This window comes from Capricornis sumatraensis, chromosome 6 (assembly GCF_032405125.1).
Source record: "Capricornis sumatraensis isolate serow.1 chromosome 6, serow.2, whole genome shotgun sequence".
NCBI classification, from domain to species: Eukaryota; Metazoa; Chordata; class Mammalia; order Artiodactyla; family Bovidae; genus Capricornis; species Capricornis sumatraensis.
The window spans coordinates 71,781,847-71,794,131 of record NC_091074.1 but is presented as its reverse complement, the minus strand read 5'-3'; the positions used below and the strand labels follow the sequence as shown (position 1 = coordinate 71,794,131).

Genomic DNA, 12,285 nt, shown 5'->3' with positions numbered 1-12,285 from the left:
CCCTCATCTCCCTGCAGAGCTTCCCAGTACCCCATTCTCCACACTCCAGTCCAGAGGGTTTCCCCAAAGAACAGACGGCTCTTGCTTGAAATTCTGCCTTGCTTTCTCCCTCAGGACAAAGCCCCAACTCCTCAGCCTCGCGTCTACGTCCTGCGCCCTCTTCCTGCTCCTTTCCTGCTCCTCCCTGCGGCAGCCAGCTCTCCGTCCTTCCTGAACTACTTGCAGATCCTACACAGTCCACACAGCACTGCAACTCCTTTCCATACCCGGTGCCCTCCACTTGAAACACCCTCCCTCCTCATTTGCAGCCCACAAACTACCCAGCCTTCAAGACTATGGTCAACCACCTGCTCCTGAGCGCCCAGGTGGGTGAGGGTCCCCCCTCTGCCTCCTATAGCACCGAGCGGTAGAGCACTCTGCCATCACGTCTGCATCCCCCTACCCAGCTCCGAGCTCCCTGAGGGCAGGGGCCAGGCCAGGGAGACGCAGGAAGCCCATCCTTCCTGGCCTGTTCTATGCACCCATGTCACACCCGCTTCGCAGGCACAGTCACCAAAGGGCAGGCTCCTCCAACAGCCCAAGTCAGGGGCTCACCTCGATCACTGTAGTCATCTACAAGGATAACTTCTTCTAGCAGGGTGTCTGGGGATGTCTCGAGGACACTGTAAACTGTCCGAAGGAGAGTTGACCAGGCTTCATTATAAAACGCTATGACGACCGACGTCGTGGGCAATTGATCATAATTGTATTTCTTCTCTTTGCACCTGCAAATACAACACAATTTCAGGAATTAGGACCCTACTGGTGACTTGTATACCAGGCCCAGGCTGGTGCTGGGTTTGGAGTGAATGGAACACAGGTCATGGTCTCAGGGCCTCCCTCTGGGAAATGGTAAATAACCTGCTGGGATCTTCCAGAGTCACCCATGATCCAGTAGGAATCCCAACAGATTCTTTAAAAGATTCTAAAATGATACCTACTGAGCTTGACCTGCAGGATGCTGTTTCTAAACTTTAAAGCAATTTTCAGATTTCTGCAACATTCAAACTCAGCAGACTGAGAAAGGAGGGGGTACTGTCAGCTCTCCCCGCCTCACGCCTACCTCTCCCATCTGTCCACACCCTTCCAGCCCCACTGCTGGGCCTCTGCTCAGACCGCATCCTTCCTTTCTTTTTTTAAAAGACTTTGTTTGATGTGGACCATTTCTAAAGTCTTTGCTGAATATGTTCACCCTTTCTTTAAATTGAATAAATTTCATTTTGAAAACCTCACTGTCATTATTTCCACCATTTCTCTTTGGATCTGTGCACATGTGGAACTAAATGTTAGCTTTTCTTTGTTTTAAAAATTAAAAAAAGTCTTTAACTTTAGGTTTCAGAAAAACACATTTTTTTCATGTAGTACAAGCAATTAGTTCTTTCTGATGCTTCTAGTGGGCTATGGCAGCTTTTCTATGCAACCTGTCTAGCACTCAGAGGTATGCTAAATCCAGACATAATTAAGCACTCGCTGTGTATTAAATCATTTAATGACCTCCACAGTCTCAGGAGGTAGGTACTATTACCAGAGAAACACAAATATCACTTATATGTGGAATCTAAAATATGACACAAATGAACTTATTTACAAAACACAAACAGACTCACAGACATAGAAAACAAACTTATGGCTGCCAAAGGGGAAAGCGGGAGAGGGAGGAATGAATTAGGAGTTTGGGATTAGCACATACAAACTACTATAAATAAAGTAGATAAACAACAAGGTCCTAGTATATAGCGCAGGGAACTGTATCCAATATCTGTAATAAACCGAAATGGAGAAGAATAACGAAATCATTTTGATGTACACCAGAAATTAATACAACACTGTAAATCAACTATGCTTCAATTAAAAAAAAAAGATAAACCATCCTTTAAGTGCATTCTCCTTCATGAATTTCAATATATCCTCCTGAATATCTCTAAATTTGCATCCAGGAAAAACATTTCCCTCTTTTTCTGGGCAATAAAAAGCTGTGTATTCTTCAGTTAGACAAAGGCAGACATGTATTACTCAGGGTTTCACTTCTGGAAAGACAAAGAGAGCTCAGAAGCAAATTTACTACTAAATCATAGTAAGCCATCTTTTCCTTAACGTTCTGGTATAATCCATATGCTTTGTGAAGGCAGGGGTAGAGTTGTGCTTTACTCTGTATTTTCTGCATGCTTTGCACTGTATCTAGTAATAATAGTAACATTTATTGAGTGTTTACTATATGATAGGCAGTGTGCTAAACGTTCCACAAGCATTATTCCTTAAAATCTTCTTTAAAGGTCTTCATAAAAACCCTTCTGGATGAGGATACCATAATCTCCACCAGTACAGTATATGTCTATGTATTTTATGGTTATGAATAAATGGGTGTGGCAAATACCTCCTGATCTTTTATGTTTATATTTAGGTTATCACATAAACATCTTTAAAACAATGAAAATTTGCATCCTTTGGAGAACAGGCCAAGAAGGTCCCAGTGGGCACAGGTGTGTTTTATTGGCCCAGAATGCTTTCTCCTTTCTTCACCTTACTGTACTTTGATTTCCCTTTCAGGAACCATGCCTCCTGGACTCTCAAGCTGTATGTTTTGTGCAGGGCTGCACATATACACACATATGGATACATACACAAATATACACATCCCTTTGGGAAGGTTACATGTCCCAGGCCCGGCCAATCAACATTTTCCTGATGACATAAGTTGAGTCCCTATATCCAGAGCCCAGAATAATCTGAATCCAGTTCAAATCCTAGACCTTTCTGTCATAGAAGTCAATATATTTTCTTTTATATGTAAGTCAGTCTGAACTGACTTAAATTAGTCAGTTTAATCAAAAGAACCCTATCTAAAAGAGAACTTTTTTTTTTTTTTAAGTGAATATAGGACTTCCATGAGCTTCCCTGGTAGCTCAGATGGTAAAGAATCTGCCTGCAACACGTGAGATGTGGGTTTGAATCCTGGGTTGAGAAGATTCTCCTGGAGAAGGGAATGGCAACCCACTCCAGTTTCTTGCCTGGAGAATCCTCATAGACAGAGGAGCCTGGCAGGCTACAGTCCATAGGGTTGCAAAGAGTCAGACATTACTGAGTGACTTCATTTTCATTCTTTCACTTTCTTTAGGACTTCCACTCATGGCAGTATGGAAGATTAGGCTTTCCTGGTGGCTCAGATGGTGCCTCTGCCCGGATTTGATCGCTGGGGCAAGAAAATCCCCTGGAGAAGGAAATGGCTACCCACTCCAGTATTCCCGCCTGGAGAATTCCATGAACAGAGGAGCCTGGTGGGATACAGTCCATGGGGTCGAAAAACAGTCAGACACTACTGAGTGACTAACACTTTCACACGTAGTAAAGGACACTTAAAAAATTCTTAATACTTTAAAAAAACTTTTAAATGTATGGATCAGCTTACAGAAAACAAAAGAAGTCCTCAGAGTCCAGGAACAACAAGAAAATATATATATCTGGATATTAGAAGTAGCAGACACAGAACATGAATAAGTATGCTTCTTATGATTAAATAAATAAGAGAACCTCAAATGAAGGACAAAGAAACAAAAATGACAGGAAAATTTAACTCAGTATAGACATCTCACAGTGATGGAGCAAGCCAGGGGACAGTGGAATACTATCTTCAAATGCCAAACTGTCAACCTGGAATTAAATACCCAACCTAACTATTTTTCAAGAACAAGAACAAAACAAGAAAACATTTTCAGATAAGTAAAACTGATTGTCTACAACAATAACTTTGTCTATAGCAAGAAATACATGATATATTTCAGGAAGAAGAAAAGAATTCCAGAAAGATCTCCAAGATACAAAGACCACCATTCAGGAAAGAATGATGGGAAGAAAAAATAAACTTGTGGATAAATGTAAACAAATATTGCATTAAAAAAATGTTTAATGTGTTGATTTAAAAAGCAAGACAGAATTAAAATACTGGAATAAAATGACATACAAACTGGGAAAGAAAGTGATCAATGTTAAAGCATTCCAAGATCCACTGATTAATTTAGATCTTTTGAGTTGAATATATAATTATATACTTTCTTTTTGTTGTTTTTTAATTTTTTAAAAATTTAATTGGAGGCTAATTACTTTACAATATTGTGGCGGTTTTGCCATACATTCACATGAATCAGCCATGGTTGTACATGTATTCCCCATCCTGACCCTCCCTCCCACCTCCTTCTCCATCCCATCTCTCAGGGTCATCCCAGTGCACCAGCCCTGAACACCCTGCCTCATGCATCGAACCTGGAATGGTGATCTATTTCACATATGGTAATATACATGTTTCAATACTATTCTCTCAAGTCACCCCACCCTCACCTTCTCCCACAGAGTCCAACAGTCTGTTCTTTATATCTGTATCTCTTTTACTGTCTTGCATATAGTCATCGTTACCATCTTTCTCAATTCCATATATATGCATTAATATATTGTATTGGTGTTTTTCTGACTTACTTCACTCTGTATAAATAGGCTCCAGTTTCATCCACCTCATGAGAACTGATTCAAATGCATTCTTTTTAATAGCTGAGTAATACTCCATCGTGTATATGTACCACAGCTTTCTTATCCATTTGTCTGCCGATGGACATCTAGGTTGCTTCTGTGTCCTGGCTTTTGTAAACAGTGCTGCGATGAACACTGGGGTACACGTGTCTCTTTCAATTCTGGTTTCCTTGATGTGTATGCCCAGCAGTGGGATTGCTGGGTCATACGGCAGTTCTATTTCCAGCTTTTTAAGGAATCTCCACCCTGTTCTCCATAGTGGCTGTACTAGTTTGCATTCCCACCAACAGTGTAAAAGGGTTCCTTTTTCTCTGCACTCTCTCCAGCATTTATTGTTTGTAGACTTTTTGATAGCAGCCATTCTGATGGCATGAGATGGTATCTCACGTGGTTTTGATTTGCATTTCTCTGATAATAAGTGATGTTGAGCATCTTTTTATGTGTTAGCCATCTGTATGTCTTCTTTGGAGAAATGTCTGTTTAGTTCTTTGGCCCATTTTTTGATTGGGTCGCTTATTTTTCTGGAATTGAGCTGCAGGAGTTACTTGTATATTTTTGAGATTAATTGTCAGTTGTTTCGTTTGCTATTATTTTCTCCCATTCTGACGGCTCTCTTTTCACCTTGCTTATAGTTTCCTTCATTGTGCAAAAGCTTTTAAGTTTAATTAGGTCCCATTTGTTTATTTTTGCTTTTATTTCCAATATTCTGGGAGGTGGGTCATAGAGGATCCTGCTGTGATGTATGCTGAAGAGTGTTTTGCTTATGTTCTCCTCTAGGAGTTGTATAGTTTCTGGTCTTATGTTTAGATCTTTAATCCATTTTGAGTTTGTTTTTGTGTATGGTATTAGAAAGTGTTCTAGTTTCCTTCTTTTACAAGTGGTTGACCAGTTTTCCCAGCACCACCTGTTAAAGAGATTGTCTTTTCCCCATTGTATATTCTTGCCTCCTTTGTCAAAGATAAGGTGTCCATAGGTGTGTGGATTTATCTCTGGGCTTTCTATTTTGTTCCATTGGTCTATATTTCTGTCTTTGTGCCAGTACCATACTGTCTTGATGACTGTGGCTTTGTAGTAGAGCCTGAAGTCAGGCAGCTTGATTCCTCCAGTTCCATTATTCTTTCCCAAGGTTGCTTAGGCTATTTGAGGTTTTTTGCAATTCCATACAAATTGTGAAATTATTTGTTCTAATTCTCTGAAAAATACTGTTGGTAGCTTGATAGGGATTGCACTGAATTTATAGATTGTTTTGGGTAGTATACTCATTTTCACTATACTGATTCTTCCAATCCATAAACATGGTATATTTTTCCATCTATTTGTGTCATCTTTGATTTCCTTCATCAGTGTTTTATAGTTTTATATATACAGGTCTTTTGTTTCTTTAGGTAGATTTTTTCCTAAGTATTTTATTCTTTTCGTTGCAATGGTGAATGGAATTGTTTCCTTAATTTCTCTGTCTTCTCATTGTTAGTGTATAGGAATGCAAGAGATTTCTGTGTGTTAATTTTATATCCTGAAACTTTACTGTATTCATTAATTAGCTCTAGTAATTTTCTGGTGGCATATTTAGGGTTTTCTATGTAGAGAATCATGTCATATGCAAACAGTGAGAGTTTTACTTCTTCTTTTCCAATCTGGATTCCTTTTTTCTTTTTCTGCTCTGATTGCTGTGGCCAAAACTTTCAAAACTATGTTTGTTGAATAGTAGTGGTGAGAGTGGGCATCCTTGTCTTGGTCCTGACTTTAGGGGAAATGCTTTCAATTTTTCACCATTGAGGATAATGTTTGCTGTGGGTTTATCATATATGGCTTTTATTATGTTGAGGTATGTTCCTTCTATACCTGCTTTCTGGAGGGTTTTTATTATAAATGGATGTTGAACTTTCAAATTTACCACTAAAGATTGGAAATAGATAATTTTCAAATCAGTAGAGTGAGAAAAATGGAAGCAGAAGGGGAGGAAAACCTCTATCAATTAAAAAAAGCAGTATAAAAAAGGAAAAAAACATAGAAAAAGCATAATAAGCAGAAAGCATAAATAAGATGGCATAATCAAACACTGAAGTTTCAGTAAGCACTGTAAGTATAAATGGACATAAATATTTAGTTAAAGATTGTCAGTCTGGATTTTTTTTTTCAGTGACAACACAAAATCCAGCAACATGTTGATTAGAGACATGCCTAAAATCTAAGGTCACAGAAGAAGTGAAAGGATAGGAGAAGGCATCATGAAACTTCTAACTAAAAAGAACCTGTTCTATAGGCTTAAAGTACTGATTCAAAGAATGGAACCATACTGACAACCACAAGATGGGTCTAATAAGACCCAGTAAAACAGCCTCAGTTTACAACTTTACTGGGGAAGCAGAGAAACAAAAGTCTAATAAGCTCCACCCCATGTGTGATGTGTTTTTCCAAAGGTATTGTTGTTAAGAGAACAGACAAGCAGGCTATCTCTCGCAAAAAGAGAAATCCCAACTGACTCCCTGCAAGACACAAACTTTATACTTTTGCTGAATTATCTGCTTGGAGCTATGTTGAAACTCTTCACCATCCTAGCACCCAAGTCCTAGTCCTTAAACTCAGACACACACCTGCAACTATAGCATTAATGAGGCTAAAACCAGGGCAAAACATTTGAGAAATGCAAAAACCTGTGTGTATTATTTACACACTTTTCTAACCAGTGGCTCACAACTCATTAGCGATGGCAGAAAACAGCTGATATTCACACGCGTGGCATCTCCATACGTGTGTGGTGGAACTGCACAGCCCCAAGGGTGCCGTTACTGCAACTTTCTATCCTGCTAAAATAACAGGTCAGAATGAAAATGAGAATGACAGATGATTATCTCAAGAACTGATCAATGAAAACGAAAACTTTCTCCACGTATTGGTACATTATTGGCCGCCATCTATTTTGTAAACTGGATGTGATTTCACCACTAGTTTCAACTGCATTTAACTTGTTATCAATCCCCATTTTATCTAATTCTGGTATTCTCCCACACCCTCAAAAACACCCATCCTTCCTCTTCAGAGCGAGAAATTCACAGGCTCTAAGCTTTCAACCCTAGTTACACATAAGCCCCAGCCTCAGCCCAACTCAAAACTCTTCCTAATTTTTCTGGGGACGGTCCCTTACATAACTGTTCAAAGTTTCCCAAGCCCACAGACCTAGCTACCTGATTCCCCACTTTGGCCTGTCACCATCTCAGAGTGAAAATTCCCTCTCTTTGCCAGGCTCAAATAAAACAGTATTTGTGAAAGAGTTTTTCAAACTCTATACTTTCTAAACTACCATGCAAGGACGTCCTGTCATCCTCCTCCTCCTCCTCGATTCAGTGCCATAACTAAAAATAAATAAATAAATAAAAGTGTGAGCTAATCCACTGGCGTGCAAATAATGAGCCTTGCAGAAGGGCGGGGGTCTACGTCAAATCTCGAGGACTTAGAGTCAATACTTCAAAGTTTCTCTAGCAGCTATCAAGGCTTGCAGACACCAGAAGAACCAAGCCAAACAGTCCCATAGTAGCTTCTAACTCTTTGCCTATGATAACAGGTTTATCCCCTGTTGGTTAAAAATGTGTGTGGGCCTTGTATATACTCATGTCTGAGTATGTTCTCACTCACACACCCATATATGTCTTTTTCAAAATCTATTTTGTATACCTGAAAGTCTAGAAGGATACACAGCAAAATGTTAACAGTGGTTCTCCTCAGGGTGGTACGTTAATGGATGATTTTTTATTTTTGCTTCCCTGTATATGAAAAATTTTCTAGAGTGAACATGTATTGTTTGGGTAATTAAAATTAATAGATAAATAACTGCCTCCATCTTGAAAGGGAGGAGGGAATAAAAGATTCTGACTCTGCTCCAGCTCTGTGTTACTTTGGGGGCACAGATTATCCTCTCTAGTAAGACTGGATGCTCCCTCGGCCATTTCTGCTATGACATTCAAGGATCCTAACCACACCTCTGCTTGTTACTAATTATAGTTCCAACCCTCTCCCTACCATGACCCTGACTGAACTTCTAAGCTGCTACTCCAGTTTCTCAGGCTAAAATCTCAAGACCTTATCAGGTCCTCCATGCCTGTATGGAATAAACAAGTGAATCTTCATGAAAGGCCCTGACACTACTGGCTACACCTCAGTTATATCAGAAGGCCTGGCTGGGCTGAGACTAACACAGACGGAGCTCACCTTTCTCTCCAGCTAGGCAAGAATGACCCAACAGGCCTTGTTGCAGGAATTAAAAGGCCAGAGGCCTTCACATTCCTTATCACGCTGGGTTTGGATTAACTTCCCAGGGTCAAAGCAACAGCAGGATCTATAAGCAAATCCTGACAGGACACAGGGCAGCTGTGTCACCATGGAGACGGGATACCATAAACCCCACAATGTTTCAAAGGGATTTCACAATCTCGAATGATAAAGGAAGTCAGAACCTGGAAAAGAAAAACTTTATGACCAATCCCTGGATGACTCTTAAAAGCAACCTCCTGAGGGTACTGTTGGCAGTAAAAACAAGAACTGAGTACATAGTGTGATCCCAGGTATCAGGTGTTTCATCAACTCCTAGCTTGTGTTATTCCTACTCATCCCTTATTTTGTAGACTGGGAAGCTGAGGCTCAAGAGAGGCCAGATAACTTGCTCAACATCACAGAGCTGATGAGCGAAAGAGCCACGGTTTTATCTCATAGGAACTGGGTCTGAACCCTGAGTCTGACCTGAAAGCTTCCCCTAGACCTTGCCTCAGTGAGCACCCTTGGAGTTTCAAGGAGATAAACATGTGTTTAACCATTTGGTTGAAGGGGAGGAACTGCTACCAACCCTAACAAACAAAGCTCTACTCAAAAAGATAAACACTGAAGATGCCTAAGGTAAAAGCATAGGCTATGGCACCCCACTCCAGTACTCTTGCCTGGTAGGCTGCAGTCCATGGGGTCGCTAAGAGTCGGACACGACTGAGTGACTTCACTTTCACTTTTCACTTTCATGCATTGGAGAAGGAAACGGCAGCCCATTCCAGGGTTCTCGCCTGGAGAATCCCAGGGACGGGGGAGCCTGATGGGCTGCCGTCTATGGGGTCGCACAGAGTCGGACACAACTGAAGCGACTTAGCAGCAGCAGCAGATACAAGTAGATCCTGAAAAGCAGCAGAGACAGTGAGGTGCCAACCATCCACACTTTGCCGATGGCTGCAGAGCTGGGTCTCTCCCTGCAGACATCCATGCTCTCTCTGGCCAAGAATCCACAGGGCAGTTCCCTAAAAATCCTGAAATCAGCACAGTGCCCAAGGGGCCAGGAGGGCCACGTCCCTCAAGCCCAGTTAGTCACTTTCCAGCTCTGGGCCCTTGAGTGAGTCATCTGACCTAAGCCTATTTCCACACCTGTAAGCAGGAAGGACAAGGAGCAGGGAAGGGTGGTGCCTGGTGCACACTGGAAGCTGTCTCACTCCCAGAATCTCCTCTCTGACCCCTCTTTTCCACCAAGTCTTTCAGGAGGGGACTCCAGCAGGGACCTGAAAGACCCCTGCCAAAAGAGGAAAGGCGATAGGCCAGGTTCCACCTGCCAGCCTGTTCCCTTTGCGCTGGGCACAACCCCTCCAGCCAACAGCTCCAACAGGAATGAGGCCTCTGACCACATAGGTCCCACAGCTGTGTCACCCACACGAGCAAGCTAGGCTGAACCAGTGCCAGAAGGAGCCCTTCCCACCAGCTGCTCCTCCCTGTCTTCCTATGGTAAAGCTGAGGAATCCAGCTCCCAGAGAGGGGGAAGGAGGCTTGCTGCTTCTGACCTGCCCTTCTTGCTGCCCTGACCTTTCACCTCACCTGCCCGTGGTTCCCTTCACTCCTGGTTCATTTATGGGCCCCGGCGCACACAGGTGCACACAGGTAAGTGAGTGAAGCCTGTCTGAAGCCCACGGGTCCTTAGCTTAGCCAGAGCAGAAGGTTTCAGGAGGAATTAGACTGGGGGTTGGGGGTCCCTTACAACCCAAGAAGGGCGCCCTAAGGGTCTCATATTAAACCTGTCTGCAGATTTGTCGGTTTCCGAGATTTTTTTTAGGGGGGGGAGGTCACTTTTTAAAACTTTCCTGGTACTCACTCGGTATAGAATCTGTCTGCAGTGCAGAAGACCCGAGTTCGATCCCTGGGTCGGGAAGATCCCCTGGAAAAGGAAATGGCAAACCACTCCAGTATCCTTGCCTGGAAAATCCCATAGACAGAGGAGCCTGGTGGGCTGCGGTCCATGGGGTCGAAAAGAGTCGGGTACGCTGAACGACTAATACTTTTAAAACTTTCTTCACTCCCACACCCCTATGAACTTTCACTGCCCACTTGCGAGTGACTCAACAAGACACGAGCTCCCCAGGTCTTTGGCGAGTCGGGTCCTACCCCGCAACTTCCCCGCCGCGAAAACTGAGACGCGGAGACTCAGAGGGCGATGCTCCTCCCGCCACCTGCGGACTCACAGAGGGTTCCAGCGCTCAGGCAGGCGGCGGTGCAACGAGATGCGGTCGCTGAGGTAGATGTTGATCTGGTGTAGCCGCACGCTCTCCTCCTGCAGCCGCAGTTCCTCGCCCTGCAACTGCAGCCGCACTGCCTCGCCGTGGGCGCCCAGAGCGTCCTCGGGCACCGGCGGCCGCGGCAGGACCGGGTCGCGCCGCCCGGAGCGCTGGGTGCGTCGAAGTCCAGGCTCGGCCGCCCGGGCCCCGCGCCGCGCCCGCAGCACCGAGCCCAGCCCGGCGAGTGCTAGCAACACCAACAGGGCCAGCAGCGCCTCCCGGCCGCGCCGCAGCCCTCGCGGGCAGCGTCTCCGCGCTGCACGCCCCAACATACGCCCGCCAGCTCCTGCCAGCGCCTGGCGCGCCCCAGGCGGCGGCGCAGCCCGAGACCCGGATTCCGGAACCGCCACGCCGCCCCGCCCCCTCCCCGCCCCACCTGCGCCCCGCCCCCTTCCCGCCCTGCCCGCCTGCAGAGGAGGCGAATATTTGCAGGGTACGGACCGAGGAGCCTGGTGGGCTACAGTCCACGGGGTCGCGAAGAGTCGGACACGACTGAGTGACTTCACTTGCACTTTTTCACTTTCATGCATTGGAGAAGGAAATGGCAACCCACTCCAGTATTCTTGCCTGGAGAATCCCAGGCACGGAGGAGCCTGGTGGGCTGCCGTCTATGGGGTCGCACAGAGTTGGACAAGACGGACGCGACTTAGCAGCAGCCGCAGCACGCCGGCTAGCTGAGACGCGGACCTTCCTCACCGAACTGTGGGCTTTATTAAAAAGGTATAGACTCAGTTCAGCTCCTGGCACGTCGCAAGTACTCCGTAAGTGTTGGCCGAATGCGCAGTGCTGCTGCTGCTGCTAAGTCGCTTCAGTAGTGTCTGACTCTGTGCGACCCCATAGACGGCAGCCCACTAGGCTCCTCTGTCCCTGGTATTTTCCAGGCAAGAATACTGGAATGGGTTGCCATTTCCTTCAATGCATTAAAGTGAAAAGTGAAAGTGAAGCTGCTCAGCCGTGTCCAACTCTTAGCGACCCCATGGACTGCAGCCTACCAGGCTCCTCCGTCCATGCGATATTCCAGGCCAGAGTACTGGAGTGGGTTGCCATTGCCTTCTCCGATGCGCTGTGCAGGGCGCTACAAATTTCACTGCCATTATCTCCTCTGACCTTTGTGCTGTTCTGTGCTTAGTCGCCCATCGTGTCCGACTCTTTGCGA

General features: G+C 44.6%; 1 protein-coding gene across 1 annotated transcript in view; it reads right to left on the bottom strand.

Moving 5' to 3' along the window:
- Window positions 1-11,401, bottom strand: part of GALNT12 (polypeptide N-acetylgalactosaminyltransferase 12) — a 32,261-nt gene extending 20,860 nt beyond the window's left edge. The window contains exons 1-2 of the mRNA XM_068974419.1: window positions 11,037-11,401; window positions 595-764 (exon numbers count right to left, since the gene is read on the bottom strand). Coding sequence (XP_068830520.1) covers window positions 595-764; window positions 11,037-11,401 — 535 coding nt within the window. The remainder of the gene's footprint in view (window positions 1-594; window positions 765-11,036) is intronic.
- Between the last annotated feature and the right edge of the window lie 884 nt (window positions 11,402-12,285).